The 20,884-nt window shown below is 44.3% G+C and overlaps 1 protein-coding gene across 1 annotated transcript in view; it reads right to left on the bottom strand.

The window, feature by feature from the left end:
• DNAH9 (dynein axonemal heavy chain 9) overlaps window positions 1–20,884 on the bottom strand; it is a 346,411-nt gene that overhangs the window by 239,021 nt on the left and 86,506 nt on the right. The window contains exons 15-20 of the mRNA XM_082272319.1: window positions 18,007–18,142; window positions 14,319–14,515; window positions 9,833–10,257; window positions 9,403–9,625; window positions 5,073–5,239; window positions 4,118–4,988 (exon numbers count right to left, since the gene is read on the bottom strand). Of these exons, the coding sequence (XP_082128445.1) occupies window positions 4,118–4,988; window positions 5,073–5,239; window positions 9,403–9,625; window positions 9,833–10,257; window positions 14,319–14,515; window positions 18,007–18,142 (2,019 nt within the window). The remainder of the gene's footprint in view (window positions 1–4,117; window positions 4,989–5,072; window positions 5,240–9,402; window positions 9,626–9,832; window positions 10,258–14,318; window positions 14,516–18,006; window positions 18,143–20,884) is intronic.

Raw genomic sequence — 20,884 nt, forward strand, 5'->3', positions numbered from 1 at the left:
ACAAGGTCCTAGGATATACACCTTTTTTAAATGTTTATTATATATTTTTATTTATTGATTTCAATGTTTTTCCTTTTTTTTTTTTTTTGTACTCAATTTGTAGATCTTTTCTAAAGTAAATAAAAAGTAGTAAAAAAAAAAAAAAGTGAAAAGGTCATATTTTTTGCATTTAGATATGGGAACCCTCCGCCTTTCCAGTGGTCTCATTCCTCCTCTTTGGGGATAAATAAGGTTGCTATGATATTCAAATAAGGTCCTAGGATATGATATTCAAATAAGGTCCTAGGACCTTTTTTAAATGTTTATTTTATATATATATATATATAATTATTATTATTATTATTATTATTATTATTTTATTTTTTTTGGTGTGTTGTGTGTTTGAGATTTCATTGTTTTTCCTTTTTTTTTTTTTGTGTTGTACTCAATTTTGTAAATCTTTTCTAAAATACATAAAAAGTAAAAAAAAAAAAGTGAAAACAAGAATTTTATTTTTAAAAAGGGTAATGGTTTATGACATACAGAGCAAACTTACTGTCATCCAGTTGAGGGTTTACATCTACTTTAAATAGTTTTAATAAGTTTTGATATTTAAAAATAAAATCCTTGTTTTCACTTTTTTTTTCTTCTTTTTTTACTACTTTTTATTTATTTTAGAAAAGATTTACAAATTGAGTACAACACACCAAAAAAAAAAAAAAAAAAAATATATATATATATATATATATATATATATATATATATATAATAAACATTTAAATCCTAGGACTTTATTTGAATATCATAGCAACCTTATTTTTTTTCTTTTTTGTGTGTGTACTCAATTTGTAAATCTTTTCTAAAATGAATAAAAAGAAGTAAAAAAAAAAAAAGTGAAAAAGTGAGATTTTTTGCATTTAGATATGGGGACATATGTGTTTGTGTTGTGTGTTTGAGATTTCAATGCTTATCCTTTTTTTTTTTTTTTTTTTTTTGTACTCAATTTGTAAATCTTTTCTAAAATAAATAAAAAAAAAAAAAGTAAAAAAAAAAAAAAAGTGAAAACAAGGATTTTATTTTCAAAAAGGGTAATTGTTTATGACATACAGAGCAAACTTACTGTCATCCAGTTGAGGGTTTACATTTACTTTAAATATCAAAATGTATTAAACCTCAAAATGAAAGCAATCTTTCTTCCCAATGTTGTAGTTGCCTCAAAAATGCGGTTTTTAACCGAAGGCCCATAAACTATTGTTATTTACCCATCAATAAACATGAACCCAAGAAATACGCCGACTTTCACAAATGTATTCTCGCACTGCAAGGAAAATGCGAATGCAAAGCCAATCAGAGAATGTATTTGCTCTAATGCTTTTTTAGGGGCTCCTCGAGCGTGTCTGGACTTTTACCGACATTTTATTTACTCGAAGTCAGCTCATAACACGGGGAACATATTTCCAGTTTGTTGGGATTTTATGACTGTCGGGTTATGGTGCTCTGCTACAACACTAAATGTCATTTTATAGAGTTGCGTAAAGGGATAAAAAAAAAAAAATAACAGAATTTGTAAGTTTATAGCAGAGCAAATGTCTTGTGGTGACACCTCTGCAGCAAACACAATGCAGATGCCAAACAACAGCAGAGGATGCTGGAAAGATGGAAGTTCTGCTTTAGGAAGGCCGGGATGTCAGAAGCGGTGGGGGATTGCTTTGTGTTTCTGGAGTAAAGCAGACCCCCAAAAAAAACAAAGTGGATCTAAATCCCAAACCAAAATTGTCACATATCTGCTATCTCCTGCGAACGCTACGGAGCGAAACACGTTAGGGCGGAGCCTTCGGCAGTGATGTCATCACGCACGGCCACAATCCCGTGCAATATCTTTTAAATAAAGGAAGTTTTATTAGTCCATTACACAAGGAGCGTAGAAATCTGTAGTTTATAGAAATAGCTTCAAAGCAAAATACATTATTTTTGCTTTCAGTGCAGTTCACAAGATTTTACGAAGGACACTTCAGCTCTGACAAGGTCAACAAGGGGTTTTTTTTTGTACTTACTGAAGATGTTTTTTACCTAAAAAAAAAAGAAAACTCCTGCCTCCAGCTAACAGCAGGACGATAATTCAAAAAGGAATTTAAGAAAATGTGAACATTGTAACAGAGAACTCCAGGCAAAAAACAATTCATAATAGATAAAGGTAATAACCTGTGTTTTTGGATGTAGGCCACAGTCACAGTTTAATTTCTGAGCACTTCCTTTTGTTAAGAGCAGGACTTTTTTTTTCAGCAAAAACGTGGGGGAGCATTTCCGGCACCTCCAGCATTGAATGTATGTAATGCCCCAGGGGTGCTTGGGTGTGCTGGAGGCAGGGCCTGGGACAAGGGGTGGGCAGGTGGGGCGCAATGGTTTATTGCAGGGATGGGGGCACCTTGACCTTAACACTAAGGGAAGGGGGGGGCGCAGTTTGGCATCTTTGCCCTGGGGGCTGAATGACCTTTTCCCAGCACTGGCTTGAGGGTCTATTGATGCTGACTGCCGAGGGGATCTATTGTTCTTGGGGGATCTGTTGTTGCAGGGGGGGTTTCTGGTTGTTAGGGGGCTCTTTTGTTGCTTGGGGGTCAATGGTTGCTGGGAGGAATCTACAGTTAAGGGAGCAGTCTACTGTTGCTGGCTGCTGGAGGATTTATTCATGCAGGCTGTTAAAAGAGCTATTGTTGATTGTGGGGATCTATAGTTGCTAAAATTGATCTATTCATGCTGGGGGAGCATTTTGCTGCGGGGGATCTATTGTTGCTGAGGAAGTGTAGTGTAGTTGTTGGTAGATCTATTGTTTCTGCTGGGGGTCTATAGTTGCTGGGATGGATTTATTGTTGCTGAAGGGATCTATTGCTGCTGGTTACAGGGGATCTACTGTATATTATTAATTTTCTTGTTATCATTAACACATTCCAAACAAATAACTTAGCACTACAAAAAAGATTTTTGGTTGTGTATTCTCTAAAAGGGGCGATACTGAGAGGTGGGTAGGGGCAGTGGTGTATTTTGCTTTTGTGCTGCCCTAGGCAAGACTAAAATTGGGCGCCCCCCTCCTATGTAAATTTGCCCCACTCCTTTTTTAACGGATGTGACTCCCTTCAAAATTGAAGGACTACAAGTCCCAGCATGAACCCTTGAGATCTCACGAGGGGGGGGGTGGGAGAGAGAGGGGGGGTGAGGGAGAGAGAGAGGGGGAGAGAGAGGGTGGATGAAAGAGAGGGGGGTGAGAGAGAGAGGGGGGATGAGAGAGAGAGAGAGGGGGATGAGAGAGAGAGAGAGAGGGGGATGAGAGAGAGAGGGGGATGAGAGAGAGAGAGGGGGATGAGAGAGAGAGAGAGGGGGATGAGAGAGAGAGAGGGGGGATGAGAGAGAGAGAGAGAGAGAGAGAGAGAGGGGGGGGATGAGAGAGAGAGAGAGGGGGATGAGAGAGAGAGAGAGAGAGAGAGAGAGAGAGAGAGAGAGAGGGGGATGAGAGAGAGAGAGAGGGGGATGAGAGAGAGAGGGGGGATGAGAGAGAGAGGGGGGGATGAGAGAGAGAGAGAGGGGGATGAGAGATAGAGAGAGAGAGAGAGGGGGATGAGAGAGAGAGAGAGAGGGGATGAGAGAGAGGGGGGATGAGAGAGAGAGAGGGGATGAGAGAGAGAGGGGGGATGAGAGAGAGAGAGAGAGAGAGAGGGGGGGGATGAGAGAGAGAGAGGGGGATGAGAGAGAGAGGGGGATGAGAGAGAGGGGGATGAGAAAGAAGATGGGTGAGAGAGAGGGGGTGAGTGAGAGAGAGGGGGTGAGAGAGGCGGCTCTAGCAACCAGTGGCCAATAGAGTCTCAGGTGGAGGGGGGTGGCTTTTTTGCTGCCCCCCTGCAAAGTGTCGCCCTAAGTCTGGGCCTTGTTGGCCTAGGCCAAAATACAGCACTGGGTAGGGGGCAGAGATAAGGGGTGACTCAGAAGTTGAGAGTATCTGCATCTATTCTCTGAGAAAAAAAAGCCCTGGTTTAAGAGTGTATCCAAAGGCCAGCCAAACAGGTTTCGACTTTACATACGGGTCACTGAATGTTGTGTTTTGCTAACATTTCTGTAACAGACACCGGAAAGGTAGATTAACAAGTACCTCAGGAAGTTGCGAACGGATGTCATCAGAACCAATGAAAATGCTCTCCAGATGAGACCAGGTACGCTGCACCTCAAACCAGATGGAGATCACCGAGTCGGCACTGGACAGCTTCTTCTGCCAGCCTGAGACTTCTTCCAAAAAGAAAGCTATATACTTTGAAGTCATCAGGTTTTGCAGCTGAACCTGATTATCCTCCAGAGTCTCAATAAGTTCCTCATCTGACTTGATCAATGGCACACTTGTTCTTGGGTGAGGCTCGTACTGGAAGTTCATCGCACTCCAGGTAGCATCCAGTTCCTTCAAGACTTTCTCCATACCCATTTCCTTCACAGCTTTGTCCACAATACCACGAACTTCATCCTCAAAGTTATGGAGGTTGAGCTTTAACAAGTCAGCAAGAGTGGTGTCTTCGTCCATGGTGAAGCGGACTCCAGTGGCTTGCATAAGTTGACTCCAGTGCCTTTCACGAATGGCGGGGTTCTGCAGTTCAGCCACAGCTCTTAAAGATGTTAGTATGTTCTTAACTTGGTTATCAAGACCTGAGAATGCATCCCATGCCCTCATCTCCTTGTCTAGATTACGGATGTCCTTGGCAAACCTCTTGCACTCCAAGTCCATGTTTTCCACGTTGATCTCTCTCCACTTGGTGGTCTGCCAGTCATCCATGCTGGAGGTAACCAATGTGATCATATCCCAAAGCTCTTTAAGGAGACAGACCTCTTTCCGACATTGCTTCAGCTGCTTGTAATCCGGAACATTGACCTCAAACAAGGCAGCAGACTCAAGTATTGAAGCCATTATAGTCTCCATTTTCTGTATCTCCATATGTTTGTTATCCAGCATCTGGTATGGTAACATGCTGTTAAACCTAGAGAAAACAAACCGACTATCAAGTAATTCATTTAAGTTTCAGCCAATTAAAAAAATGTCAGCCCAAATGTTTGGTTTATACCCAAAAGGAGCCTCCTTGCGGAACTTCTCTCTAAAGTGGAACTGCTCAACATCAAATGAAGCACACTTCCTGCGGAGGAGAGTCACTTCATTGGCTTGTAAAGGAGCCACCTGCTGCTTCACGGTAATGGCCATCTTCTTAACATTGTTCCATTTCTCTGGCAGCTCCTAAGGAGACAAGGGGAAGCACCCTGATTACACACAGTTTGGATCAGATGTAGGTTCAAAAGCTCTAGTGAATCTTAAACTTATTTTCTCATTTTGAAGATGTGATAATCATAATCAGCTTCTTCAGCTCTAAAGAGCATCAGGAACATACCCCAGTATTTATAGCCACACAGGTAGCTCTGTCACCTTCAAAGAATCACCATTGATCGTGTCAGGGCAGATGCTGGTCGCCCAATAACATGATTGAAGAAGTGAAAGTTTGTGAACCCCTCTGTTTAATTACATAATCAAATCCCTCAATTTGCAAGAGCAGTAAATTAGGTCATCTATGTAAAACCAGAACAACCATCTCTTTACAGTTTGGGTATTGGGTTGGCCATTTACACCATCTGTCACCCACATATAATGACATTTTACCATCTTTTCCCCAATGATCCAACAACACTTTACATCTTCAGCCATGTAACTTAAATAATTAACACATGTTATGGATTTCACCATGATTCTAGTATGTATTTAGAACAAGGTGGTTTCAAAGAACTCACAACTCCAATCATGTTTATGGACAATGAGCATCTGCCTCAACACATTCCATGGTAATTGGAGTAAGGTGTCAGAGTTTCCCATGTGGCTATAAAGGCTTGGGGACGCTCCTGTTATTCAGAGCTGAGAAAGCTTTTAGCATGACTTACAGAACAAGAACAAGGCCAGTTGAATGCCACTACCTTCTATTATCTATGCCAGGGGTCTCCAAACTTTCTGAACAAAGGGCCAGTTTACTGTCCTTGAGGGTTTTAGGAGACTGGACTTTGCACAGTGGGAGTGGGAAATAGCCCGGTGTCAATGGACAATGGTCAACTCTCCTTCAACCCCCACATCCAATCGCTGTCCAAATCTTGCCGCCTCAGCCTCCGCAACATCTCCAAAATACGCCCCTTTCTAACCAAAGACACAACAAAGCTCCTAGTTCACTCTCTGGTCATCTCGCGCCTCGACTACTGCAATTCCCTTCTCGTTGGCTTACCTCTACACAGGCTATCCCCCCTTCAGTCCATCATGAATGCTGCCGCCAGACTCATCCACCTTACCAATCGCTCAGTGTCCGCTGCTCCCCTCTGTCAAGCCCTCCACTGGCTTCCGCTCACCCAACAAATTAAATTCAAAATACTTACAACATCGTACAAAGCAATCCACAGCCTAGCCCCCAGCTACATCACCAGCCTCCTCTCAAAATACCAACCTAATCGCTCTCTTCGTTCCTCTCAAAACCTCCTGCTCGCTAGCTCCCTCGTCACCTCCTCCCATGCTCGCCTCCAGGACTTTTCCAGAGCCTCTCCAATCCTATGGAACTCCTTACCCTTATCTGTCCGATTATCTCCTACTCTATTAGCTTTTAGGCGATCTCTGAAAACCCTCCTTTTCAGATAAGCCTATCCTACCCACACCTAACAAATATACCTCCATTTTCTCCATCAACCCATCCCCCACGGTTATTGCCTTTTGTTTTACTTGACCCTCCCTTCTAGATTGTAAGCTCTAACGAACAGGGCCCTCTAGTTCCTCCTGTTTTGAACTGTATTGTAACTGTATTGTCTTCCCTCACATTGTAAAGCGCTGCGCAAACTGTTGGCGCTATATAAATCCTGTATAATAATAATAATAATAATGTAACCAATACCGAATCATTGGCAATAATAGAAGAAATAGTGCCCCATCATTGGTATAAGTGGGAGGAATATGGCCCCATCATTAGTGTAAGTGGAAGGAATAGTGCCCCATCATTGGTATCAGTGGGAGGAATATGGCCCTGTCGCTAGTGTCTTTGGGAGGAAGAGTTCAAATTGCTGGTGTCAGTTTGAGGAATAGTGCCTGGTATCAGTGGGAGAAATAGTGCCCCATCATCAGCGTCAGTGGGAAAAATAGTGACCCATCGTTGGTGTTAGTGAAAGGAAGAATGCCCCATTGTTGGCCTCAGTGGAGGAAATAGTGCCCCAAGGGCCAGATAATGGAAAGCAAAATGCCACATTTGGTCCTTGGGCCGCAATTTCAAGACCACTTATCTATACCATGACCTGCATAAATGTGAACATTCACAGAAAAGTAATGGATGGTTGGACCTTATCTTTCTTTTGAAGCAAATGGTTTTGTGGTTTCAATGTCTGTCAGTAGCACAGACTGACAAAATTTGTTTTAGGTCCAAATCTATTATTACCAATGATTGGGCATTGGTTACATCCAATGACACCGGGCCATTTTCCACTCCCACTGGGCAAAGTCCAGTCCCCTAAAACCCTCAAGGACAGTAAACTGGCCCTTGTTCAGAAAATTTGGAGACCCCTGGTATAGATAATAGAAGCTCCAAAAAAATAAGGTGAACGAACCACCTTTCTCCTGTACTCAGATAACAAGGCTCCCCGATTGCTCTTTCCACGGGACTTTACAAATGGCGTCTCGGATGGCTACGGTCTTGCTGTCCTAAAGGACTTGGGTAGTCCAACAGTACTGCAAATATAAAACACAAAAAAGGGCGCACCGACCTAGCGCATTATCCTCAATAATGGCTTTATTGTTAAAACATAAAAATGGCTACTCACAAACATAGGTGAAAATCAATCATATCGAACTCAAGAACTTGAGTATCAGAAGTAGTCCATACAATTGTCCATAGTCCTATTTGGATGACGTCTGACGCGTTTCAAGGCATACGCCTCTTCCTCAGAGCCACTCAAGTTCTTGAGTTCCATATGATTGATTTTCACCTATGTTTGTGAGTAGCCATTTTTATGTTTTAACAATAAAGCCATTATTGAGGATAATGCGCTAGGTCGATGTGCCCTTTTTGTGTTTTATATTTATAGATAATAGAAGGTAGTAGCATTCAACTGGACTTGTTCTTGTTCTGTAAGTCATTCTAAAAGCTTTCTCAGCTCTGAATGTCAGGAGCGTACCCAAGCCTTTATAGCAGGGGTCTTCAAACTATGGCCCTCCAGTTGTTCAGGAACTACAATTCCCATCATGCCTAGTCATGTCTGTGAATGTCAGAGTTTTACAATGCCTCATGGGATGTGTAGTTCCGCAACAGCTGGAGGGCCGTAGTTTGGGGATCTCTGCTTTATAGCCACATGGGAAACTCTGACACCCTACTCCAATTACCATGGAATGTGTTGAGGCAGATGCTCATTGTCCATAAATATGATTGGAGTTGTGAGTTCTTTGAAACCACCTTGTTCTAAATACATACTAGAATCATGGCGAAATCCATAACATGTGTTAATTATTTAAGTTACATGGCTGAAGATGTAAAGTGTTGTTGGATCATTGTATAGCAAAGCCATACAGGTCTGTCTTTCTAGTAGTGTTAGATGGCCCAGCAAAAAAAAAGAAACGAATATACAAAGATTGCTTCAGCTTCATGGTTATAATACTGATAGAAGGCTCATATTAATAGATGTACAACTATAAACAAATTTATGACATATACCCCCTTAATAACTGTTAACTCGTTCACGTCAAAGGCAGTTGCAAGATGATTTTGCATTTAGGTCCCGGACCTATGACCCTTCAGTTCTGACTCCCTTGTGCAGTGAATTTTCCCTCCTCTGGCCAGGAGATGTACACACATACAGCACTCAAGCTTAATGGAAATACATCTGATTTATTTAATTTCAGCTCACATATTTATGGGCCATTTGAGCGGGAAAAAAACAGTTTAAACTGGTGTACAATCCATGGGTCAGTTTAACAATAGAATATATCTACTAAGACAATACATGAAAAGGTTTTGTTGTCCCTAACACATTGATGTAAATGTGAGGCGTCTTGTGTCTGAAGTTGCTTTTGTGGAAGGGCCTTCCCGTCTATGCTCAGCTGTCTGATGTGTTAATATGTCTGTACTTATCAATGTGTTCAGGTGTTGTCTGTAATCTATATGCAAAGTCTAACTGTTAAGTGTCCAGAAGGTATGAATGAGATGTGTTTAATTTGTCTGTACTTATCAATGTATGACTTGTTAATGTAGAGACCATATTCCATTGTGGGTTGGGCACTAGCTGAAATGTATGTCTCTGGAACCATGGGATATCAATATTTCATTAAGGCACATTGATGCACTCTTTCAGAAGGTTTTGTCCTGCTTGAAGTGATCTATAAAATGTGGTACTGACCTCCAGCTGTTTGTAGACTTCATCAGGGAGTTCCTGCTCATAGACCTTCAAGAGCTCTATGGTCTGTTTCAGAGGCTCAAACAACTCATCTGTGCTGTTTTGGCGATCCTTCACAGCCATTAGGTGACCCATTATCTCCACCAGACCATTTAAGTCTCCTTCTTTCAACTGCTGGCTTAAACCTCGCTCTGCCACCTTGATAAACTCCTCCAGGTCTGCCAGACTGTGGGGAGAAATTTAACTTTTTGTTTACTAGTTCATATAACTACCACAGTTTCCAGTGCATGTTCCAGTACATATTACACAGAACCATGCAAGTCGACCCTGTGGCCAGATGGAGCTCTCAGTCTAATGAGCCTACATCTATATTACAAGCACAACAAGGAACATTACTGTAAATTGTGAAGATCTTTTTCATACTTGACCTTACCTGTTTGTGACGTGATCAATGAGATGCTGCTTAAACATCAGACTCCACCTCTTGATGACATTGAGAAGAGCAGATTTAAAGGGCTGTGCATCCACCTTCATCCACCCTTCGAACACATTGACCGGTTCCATGCTGCTGACTTTTTCATAGATATTCTCATAGGAATCTATCTGTTCTCTAAATTGACCTAACGTGGGTGGGGTCTCTGGTACTCCGTCCTCAGCGTGAGTTTCTATCTCCTCTGCTGTGAGCACGTGACCATAGAGCAGAAACTGGCGCATGAACTCTTTGCGGTCATCGACGTAAAGGTAGGAGTAGTGATCGAAGGAGTTGCGGTACTCAATGCACATGGTCATTATGTTCTGCACATTTTCCATGAGGAAGTTACGCATGTCAGCGAGATCTACCATATCTTCCATATCAGCCTAGGGGAAAATATATATAAAAAAAAAGATATAATTCATCCATGGCAACAAACATTTAGAGAAGCCAGAAACAAAATTATGATTAGGGAAAGTAACAACTTCAATTGGAGAGAATTTTAAGAGTCTGGAATCCTTATATACCAGCTGTGTGCTGTTTGGAAGCATTTGCAGGTGTTGGAGCCCAAACTTTGTTGGACACTTAGTTGATTGGGGCCTTTAGTTAAATTGATCCCCTTTTCCTCTGCCGGCTCTTTCTCCTGATCTGGTGGGTTTTGCCATCAGGGCAGAATTGGTCTACTGTAATCTATCAGAAGGACTGCACCAAGAGAAATGAATAGTGCAGCTGCTACTCCTGGCCTTGTCCTTTATATAAGGCACTGCTGTTCAAGTCGATCCGGATGGAGCTACATTGGCGATATAGGGGAGGAGGTGGAGGGGATAGGTGAATATCACCTCAGAAAGGTTGCACACAATGGAGGCTCAATTCTGGTTATCATAGAAAGTTAAACAAATTTTATTTGCAGCTTAAAATGTAAACACATTCAAAAATCATAGGCCAACATTGGCATACGATACAGCCCTTGAAGACCCAGGCAAGCAGCCAAATAACACAAACAGACGCTCAAAACAAACACACATGCCAATTGCCCACCCATACAGCAGAACCAGAATTGCGCAGCATCCAAAGGATGGAGTGACTTGTCAGAAAACCGACTGTTGTCACTACTATCAGCACATTGGGCGGGTGCAGGCATGCCAATAATCTATCAACATCTGCAGTCTACCTGGTGTAAGGTACTGTAGAAGAAGGGGAAACGGAAATGCATTAATATCCTACTGGCCTATTAGGCTCATTCACTACAGAACCCATTGACAGATGTAGGGACCATTCTCCTTAGCTTCCTAAAAATGCAAAAACGGCAAGTTAACAGGAGGTGAGGGATGGTCCTCTCGGCCACCGTATTGGGGGCATGATTCAATTGTAGAAAAGATGGAACGGGCTCTGTAATGCAATATAAAGGGCTCTTTACAAGTCCCTTGTTGAAGGTAGACTTTTGGTATAGGTTGGAGATCCAAGTTCAACACTGGTAATTAGAAATAATCCAGCATTAGCAGTCATAGTATGCTAGTTCCTCTGGTGGATAGGGGAGCAGCTTGGGGAGGTCATAGACTAAGATGGCATTGGGACCAATCGGGATCATAAGAGAGGAGAGAGGCAGGTATCAGAATGACAGCAGTTCATTTGTGAGAGCTTAGTGAACCCAGTGTGCCCAGTCTAGTCTACACTGTGGGTCCAACACTTTGTGATTGCACCTATTTCAGCTAACATTTTGCTATTTTGTTCATTATCCCATCAACCCACTGACCCCCTAAAGAGTACTCATATTTATTGAGAGTTAAAATGCATTGTAGCTCATTCTCTAGATTGTAGACCTCAGTTGTGCCATAGTGTGGATTTGATGGTGGCATTTGTTATATGTAATATTTGCCTTGACAGGTTTTTTAGATTTACTGTGACCTTGGCGGCCTGTTTTAATGAACCATTGTATAAATAAACGTTTGCATAGTTTTAGATCAGAGTTTCTCAACCAGGGTTCCATGGAATCCTAGAGCTCCTCCAGAGGTTGCTAGGGGTTCCTTGAGCAATGAGCAGTTTCTGCAGTTTCCACCGATACCATTGGTCTTTTTAGCTATTTGCATGGAGTTAATTCTTCCCAATGACCACAAGTATAAAAAGCATTCTTCCAACTGACCACCACAATAATGTATCATGAGTTGCAGATAAAGTAACGAATGTGTAAAGTTATTTTGGGGGTCCCTCTTTGCTGAAAAGGTTGAGAAAGGCTGTTTAAGATGAATAAATATTTTCTGTTTTCAATTTTGGTGCCTGAAAAATCCCATCCAGTACAATTTTTTCCTTGTCTACCATCACCAACTCTTCTCGTCATATCACAGTCACTCCCTTCCCAAAGCCCCTTATTACAGAGTCCTCCAATTACACAGTCCCTCTTCACATCAGAGCCCTACTTTTTGGCTCCAGCAGTGTCACAAAGAGCTGGAGGTAGAACAAGTTTGGAGGAGCCAAACCTCTGTCTTCTCCTGAAAGCAGGGGGTGGTCCTACATGCTGCCGGCCCTGGATTTGGGTCACAAGTTGCCATGGTGCGAGAGCTGGCCATCAGCGCCATAGCAATGAATGACACCTTCCATAAGTGTTTTTAGATGGAGAATGGGATGAGGGATAACAACGTGTTACCTTTATATACTTAGGCAAAGACTCCATGGAACCCCCAATCCCTATACTGGACCATTCATTATCAGTGGTGGTGGGAAATGTTAAGGTCCATAATACACTTGTGATCACTATGGAAGACACAGCAGGACGGTGAAATATTAACATGTAGGTATGTGCACAGAGTCCAAGTGCATTAACCAGAATATATTTAACAGAAGTCCAGCAGTACACAAGAAGCCTGGTGTGAAGGCAACATCAACACTCACAAGATGTACCAGCAATGGGACAGTAGACTGAAGACAGCGTCTTCCCTGAGAAGCAAAATGCGGCCTGGCTGATCCGTTCCCAAACGGGGAGCTTTCCAGAGGTTTGGAGTGGTCCCTGCACTTTCCCTACTCCTCCAGAACCTTTCCCTGGCTGTATGTACTGTCTCTGTCAGACGGGTGACCCAGAGGCGTAACCAGACCTTCAGGGCCCTGGTGCAAAAAACCACGAAGGGCCCCCCGGACCCCTGGCCGGAGCCCTTCCCTTCAAGCCTGGGGCTCTTCCAACTGATCCTGGGGCCCTTTACTCTCATTGCGGCGCCCTTTATTACGGTCCCGCAGCGGGACCCTTTCACAAGTTCTGCAGTGGGTCCCCTTCCTGCCATCTTGGGGCCTCCCCATGGTGGTGGAATGCCAGGGCCCGGTCACAAGTGTGACCTTTGCGATCCTGGAAGTTCACCCACTGGTGTCAGTAGTTTTTATTTTTTGGCATTTTAATTGTATTATTTATCATTTTATTTTATTTCAGTACAATGTCACTGACTACGACTCTGTCCGTTCAGAAAAGGAAGGAGCTGGTAAATTTCATATTTACCAATGCTTTCCTGGTTCTCTATTGACACATCCCCTGCAGCAGCCGGCAGGAGAAGGGAGGGAGGAAGCTGGCAGCACAGCGGGGTTGAGGGGGGGGGGGGTTACCATGGGAGCACACAGGTGCCCAGAGACAGCAGAACACAAGATAGGAGGGGGGGGCAGCATAAGAGAAACCAATCTCCTCCATTTTCCTCCTGCAACTATAGGAGGAAAAAGGAGGACAGTGATTTCTCTACATGCTGCCTCTACTGCCCCTCCTATCCAGGTGTACAGGGGAGACACACAGGCCCCCTGGAGCATGGGGCCCGGTTGTAATTGCGACCCCTGCAACCCCTATAGTTACGCCCCTGGGGTGACCTGTTCTTACTCTAGCCACTCGCAAAATGCACGCCAAACACAGTAGACATTGTCTTAAATTTACTCTCCCTGACCCAAAATGACTGTCAAAGTCACATGGGGTGCCAACATCCAATCACATAGCTGACTCCCTGTGACTGAGGAAACCATAAAGGAACTAGGTTCCCCTTGACTTCCTCCCCCATCTGCATTGCCGCCGTGGAAGAGCACCACCTGCAGTGGAGAAAATAGACCGCACCTGCCTACAAACATGCTTGCCATGTGTCACTATTTTGCGATGTACATTCTGCAGAGTTTTTAGTAATGAGGGAGCAACAGCCGGCACAGGAGTGACAAATCTAAAGCAGGAAAATGTTCTCCCTGCACAATTTAGCTAGAAACTGGATGCCAATTGTGACATGGGCCTAAGTCCATGAACATGAGCACAGCAGAAGCAAATTTTATGAATGCAACGTCTTATCAACCTTATTTCTTTATTTTGAATCAGCAAAACACCTCATCAGCCATAAAAAGGAACCCTCTTGGCCAACAAACCTCTCCCAAGCACACAGAGCTCATCATCGATAAGGTAAGCGTAGGCCATACGCTTCTCTTCATGAATATGAATCCATACCTGATAATTGGGGAAGCTGCTTGTTTTTGATACCCTGGGAACCAGAGATGAAATCTTGTAGATGTCGTTGATAAGTCCTTCTATGATATCGTATAAGCCGTCACTAGCGCCAAGGTCCAGGGAAGGTCTAAACACCATGTCTGGGATCACAAGGTCCAGCTGGACTTCAAACAATGGGGTGAGGCTGGCTTTAGCATCTGAAAAGAGATAGAAGAGGCCGATGGTCGCTACAAGGAGAACAACAGTTGTCAAAAAATAGCATGTGGATTTTAGATATTAGGTTAGACAATTAGACCACACATTATCCTTGTAGACAGGGTTTCTATACAGCCTAGCTGACAGGAAGAGTGAATCAAGCCTAACAGGCGGCTCCAACTGCATGAACAAACCACTAATTCATGCAACCTGAATACCTGTGAAAATTAGCCCCTCATTATGATTTGTTTTAATTATTTTTTACAATTTTTTTTTTTTACATTTTTGAACAGCCCTGTGGGGGTCGGTGAAATATCAGGGGTCTAAACAGACACCCAATGTCTTACTTTTCAGACAGAGAAAGAGTATGAGGACACAGAGGCTCCCTGTGCATTCACTGAAGCATGGTGAACATAAGGAAGGCCACAGGGGGATTGGTTCCAGTAATTCCACTCCTGCTGCTCTGGGCCCCCCTGTTGAACTTATGAAGCCTGGGCCCCGTACAAGAGGGCAAGTGCTACCCCCTTATCAGGGTCCCTGCTTGTAGAACATAACCCACCAGAACTTTATTTTAGAACACAGAAAAGTCTGTGAAAATCTTTTATGGAGGTGAAGGGGTCTTAAGCTGAGAACTTCATCAGGGAAACACAAAAATGGGCTCTCCAAGAGGATGTCAGGAGGAGATTTACCTAACCTGAATACACCTACAACAGATATCAGTTGGAGTGACCCTTAAGGCTGGAGAGGCCCGGTCAGTTCCTCCAAACTAAATCCTGATTAAAGTAAACCTTAAAGTGGAACTTCACTCAAAAAGTGAAGTACGACTCATTCTCTCCCTCCAGCCTGTAAATGAGTTGCAGGTTTTTTGGGGGAGGAGAGAGGGGAGTACAGTTTTTTTGTTGGTACCCATTTCCACTTCCTCAAAATTCAACCAGGCAAGGATGATGGATCTTCCCGCCCCCCTGCCTGCCCTCAGTTGCCTGGGATATGTCACACGTCCCAGATGCAGTGGTGTCTTGCCCCCAGGCAGTGCCTGGATAGTGAAAGGAGAAGCAGCTGTCCAGACATGGATCACCTGTGAGACTGTGGTTCCCTGGAGGGTTGTAATTCCGCTGTCCACCAGTGATGCTGGCTTCTGGGAAGGTATTTAGGTCCTCCCCTAAAAAAGTGCCTCTCGCTCCAGTGTTTTGCTTGCTGCCAGTAGTTATCCTGTTCCTGCTCTGTTCGCTGTACCCTGTATCTTGCTGCCTTGTACCTGCTCCTCCTTGTTCCTGATCCCAGTTTTGTTTCCCCCTTCCCAACTGCTCCCTGCACCTCCAGTTGCTTTTTGGTGTTCATTTTGTATATAGTTAGTTGTTAGTCAGGCTTCTGCTTGCTTATTATTAAAATGGCTATACATGGCTAGAAAATCGTTCGAAAAAGCATTTGATATGCTCGATTGTTAGACTTTCGAAACGTTAGTGGGTTAATTTTGATTATCAATGTGCAAAATTTTAAGGCAAAGAAACGAACCATTATTTTGGATTTTTTGAGCCTAAATAATCAATTTTCTAAACATTTGTAGTGGAATCGATCGAAAACGGTTTAAAGAAATCTACAGCGCATATGTGTGTTAAAATATAACCCTGGATCGTGTAATCAATCAAGGAAAAATCATTTATGTTGTTATGGATCGTTAATATGTCAATAATTAGGCAACATATATCGATACAATGATGCCGTTACTACGTGCACGTCCAAGAAATCTTTAGAAATCCGACCATTTTTTCAAGCACTTTTCTAACCGTGTATGGCCAGCTTTAGTCAGGTATTCTGTCACTGGGTTTGTTGGTCCACTTATATTTTTATTTGTTCTATGCTGGTGGTTGGAAGGATTTCCATTCTTAAATGGATTTTGTTTCACTTTAAAATACACTATATTACCAAAAGTATTGGGACGCCTGCCTTTACACGCACATGAACTTTAATGGCATCCCAGTCTTAGTCCGTAGTCAATATTGAGTTGGCCCCGCACGTTTGCAGCTATAACAGCTTCAACTCTTCTGGGAAGGCTCTCCGCAAGGTTTAGGAGTGTCTATGGGAATGTTTGACCATTCCTTCCAGAAGTGCATTTGTGAGGTCAGGCACTAATGTTGGATGAGAAGGCCTGGCTCGCAGTCTCCACTCTAAATCATCCCAAAGGTGGTCTATCGGTTTGAGGTCAGGAATCTGTGCAGGCCAATCAAGTTCCTCCACACCAAACTCTCTCATCCATGTCTTTATAGGCATTGCTTTGTGCACTGGTGGGCAGTCATGTTGGAACAGGAAGGGGCCATCCCCAAACTGTTCCCACAAAGTTGGGAGCATGAAATTGTCCAAAATGTCTTGGTATTCTGAAGCCTTAAGAGTTCCCTTCACTGGAACTAAGGGGCCAAGCCCGACCCCTGAAAATCAACCCCACACCATAATCCCCCCTCCACCAAATGATTTGGACCAGTGCACAAAGCAAGGTCCATAAAGACATGGATGAGTGAGTTTGGTAATATCGGTACTCATACTCACAGATGAAAATCCGGTATTGGTGCATCCCTACTGATAGAAGGAGAGAGCAGAGTGACAGAGAGATGACCTCACCACTCTACTGCTTTTTTTGCTGCCCTCAGCCATCCAGATCAGATGTACTACCCTGTCACAGGGCTTAATCGTGGCCTTTAAATCTAACCTGCCTTGTCCTTTCACTTACTCCTATATACTCCTATATAACTTATCAGATTTTAAGGCGAATTGGACTTTTATTTTGGGGTTGCCTCATCTGCCCCCTCCCCCCACCTGACCCCTTGCAGGACTAAGGCTTCATTGGCTTGACTTGGGACCTCTCTGAGATAGGTGGGGTATAAAGATACTGCAGCCTATCTGGTCTCTTTACTCATGTGAGTTCCACTGGATAAACTGAAGGAGATTGTTCACAACTGAAACGCATTGGAAACAAATGGTGGCAACCAATCAGATACCATTGTATGGTGTACATTTTTCTGCTCCCAGTGGGAAAAAAAGTAGCAAATATTTTATTCATTTCTGTATGTTGTATACTATATCTACTCCCGATGGGAGAACAATAGACCATGTTGTTAAACAAACAAACCAGATTATTTTATGCAAATATGGAATTTTAATCTTTTTTTGTACAAATAAACTTTTTTCCTTTAAAATGTTTGTTATAGCTTTTTTGGCTGCCATAAAGTCCGTTAGGCAATGCTTTATCTTGTATATCTTTTTGCTGTCCAGTAGCAGGCTGTGGGTGGGTCCAGGAGTACCTGGGCTCAGAGGAAGTGGGTTGAACAATGGCTACCAGACTAAGGACATCTAGTGACAAAAAGAAGTACTGCAGGGGGGGGGAATCTCTAAACTAAAGTTGAAAATTGCAGTAAAAGCTTTTTTTTACCATTTAATAAGCTATTCATTTACTGTATATTTTATTATTTTTTGGCTGAAACTCTGCTTCAACTCTGCCTACCTGTATTATCCAGGATGAATTTTAGGGAGCACTCAATGGCATTGAAGAATCCGTCGAGCACCATTTCATCGATGTAATCCTCGTACGCTTTCCAAACATCGGAATCCGGGTCTGCGGAGAAGAGTTCCATGTTCTCCTGAAAAACAAGAGCGCGGCTGATTACAAGTCTATAGAAGAAGGGGACGCGCGGTTCTACCTCTGCATCCCCCGCGGACATAGACGCAGCTTCTATTTTCAGCGAAAATGTAAAAAATGAAAAATGAATGGCTGGGGGGGAGCCGAGCGCGATGAATCCTCTTCTAAAAAAATCAGCCTTTCATTATTTTTTACAGCCTTCAACAAAAATTACACAGGTAAGGTTGACCAGGTTCATTTAATTGAATTTCATACTTGGCATCGTTCCCCGTCCCCAGATCGGGAAAAGATGTTCTGTATTCCTGCGGGGAGCCCGAATCTGTAATATGCTCAGATATATCTACTAATGATTTCCAAGGCATTTTTAGGAAATGGGGGGATCAGACAGCGGTAGGTTTAAATGGCCCCATGTGAGCTTTTCCTTACCGCATTGTGAGACATCTTTTCTGCAATCAGCAAAGTCATTTCATTAAAGCAGATAAATTCATTATTAATATACTTCAGACCCCAAAGAAAATGTATTAAGGTTTTGTTTTTTCAGCAAGGCGGTACAAGGGGCGAGAAGCAGAGGCATAACTAGGATATCCAGCGCCCTTGGCGAGGAGCTGTATCGGAGGGATGACAGGGAGGGAGAAAGGGATGACAGGTGAGAGAGAGAGGGGGTGTCAGGTAGAGAGAGAGGGGGGTGACAGGGAGAGGAGGGGGACAGAGCGTGAGAGGGGGTGACAGAGAGAGAGGGGAGTGACAGGGAGAGAGAGAGAGGGGTGACAGGGAGAGAGAGAGAGGGGTGACAGGGAGAGTTAGAGAGAGGGGGTGACAGGGAGAGAGAGAGGGGGTGACAGGGAGAGAGAGGGGGGGTGACAGGGAGAGAGAGGGGGGGTGACAGGGAGAGAGAGAGGGGGTGATAAAGAGAGAGGGGGTGACAGGGAGGGAGAGAGAGGGGGTGACAGGGAGAGAGAGGGGATGACAGGGAGTGAGAAGGGGTGACAGGGAGAAAGAGAGGGGGTGACAGGGAGAGAGAGAGGGGGTGACAGGGAGAGAGAGAGATGGGGGTGACAGGGAGAGAGAGATGGGGGTGACAGGGAGAGAGAGATGGGGGTGACAGGGAGAGAGAGATGGGGGTGACAGGGAGAGAGAGGGGGTGACAGGGAGAGAGCGAGAGAGAGAGAGGGTGACAGGGAGAGAGAGAGAGGGAGTGAGAAGGGGTGACATCACGGGAGAAAAAGAGGGGGTGACAGAGAAAGAGAAGGGGTGACAGGGAGAAAGAGAGGGGGTGACAGGGAATGAGAAGGGGTGACAGGGAGAACGAGAGGGGGTGACAGGGACAGAGAGGGGTGACAGGGAGAGAGCGAGAGAGAGAGGGTGACAGGGAGAGAGAGGGGTGACAGGGAGAGGGGGGGTGACAGGGAGATAGAGAGAGGGAGAGAAAGGGCGTGACAGGGAGAGAGAGAGAGAGAGAGAGAGAGGGAGTGAGAAGGGGTGACAGGGAGAAAAAGAGGGGGTGACAGAGAAAGAGAGGGGATGACAGGGAATGAGAAGGGGTGACAGGGAGAAAGAGAGGGGGTGACAGGGAATGAGAAGGGGTGACAGGGAGAACGAGAGGGGGTGACAGGGAGAGAGAGGGGTGACAGGGAGAGAGCGAGAGAGAGAGGGTGACAGGGAGAGAGAGGGGTGACAGGGAGAGGGGGGGTGACAGGGAGATAGAGAGAGGGAGAGAAAGGGCGTGACAGGGAGAGAGAGAGAGGGAGTGAGAAGGGGTGACAGGGAGAAAAAGAGGGGGTGACAGAGAAAGAGAGGGGATGACAGGGAATGAGAAGGGGTGACAGGGAGAAAGAGAGGGGGTGACAGGGAATGAGAAGGGGTGACAGGGAGAACGAGAGGGGGTGACAGGGAGTGAGAAGGGGTGACAGGGAGAAAGAGAGGGGGTGACAGGGAGGGAGAGGGGGACACACAGCAGCTCTCTATACCTGAGAGGCCAGCCAGGCCTTCCGTCACTGCAGAGTGCATTTACCCACCGCTGAACTGGAGCTGCCTAGAGGAGCCAACTGATGAGGTCATGTGGGCGGAGGCGGAGCCCTGTGACGAGGGGAGTCGCCTATCCATGGAGCTCCGACACTGACTGTCACCTCCTGGACACAGACAGAGAGCTGAGGCTTCCGGGAATGGAGCGGGGGGGGGGGCGCCGGCCGTGGGGGGAGGGGCACAGGCTGAATGGAGGAGCAGTAATTCACTGCGTCTGCTACACTACGCTGCAAGTGTTTTTGCGCCCCTCCCTCGGCCTGCGCCCCTGGCGGGCGCCGTTCTGGCCAACCCCACGGTACGCCCCTGGCGAGAAGGAGCTGTAAGATGGATTAGCCAATCAGCCCAAGATCACTGCCAGCACTTGCGATATGTAGAAGAACACATTTTGACCTAAATTTATGATGACATTTTATTTTATTGTATATGTTTTATAACAGAAAGTAGAAAATGTGGTGTTGGTGGGGGTTCAAAATTAATTGGCCTTTTTTCATTTTTTCTCATTTTTATATAAAAAAAAAATCCAGTGGTGATCAAATACCACCAAAATAAATCTCTATTTGTGTGTTAAAAATGATATAAAATTTAATTTGGGTACAGTGTTGCATGACTGCGCAATTACCAGTAAAAATAGCACAATGCTGAATAGCAAAAAATGGCCTGGTCATGAAGAGGGTGAACTCTTCCAGTAGTCAAGTGGTTAAAATGGTTGCTAACTTCCAGG

The sequence above is a fragment of the Pelophylax lessonae genome (assembly GCF_965119305.1).
Source record: "Pelophylax lessonae genome assembly, chromosome: 11".
Lineage (NCBI taxonomy): Eukaryota > Metazoa > Chordata > Amphibia > Anura > Ranidae > Pelophylax > Pelophylax lessonae.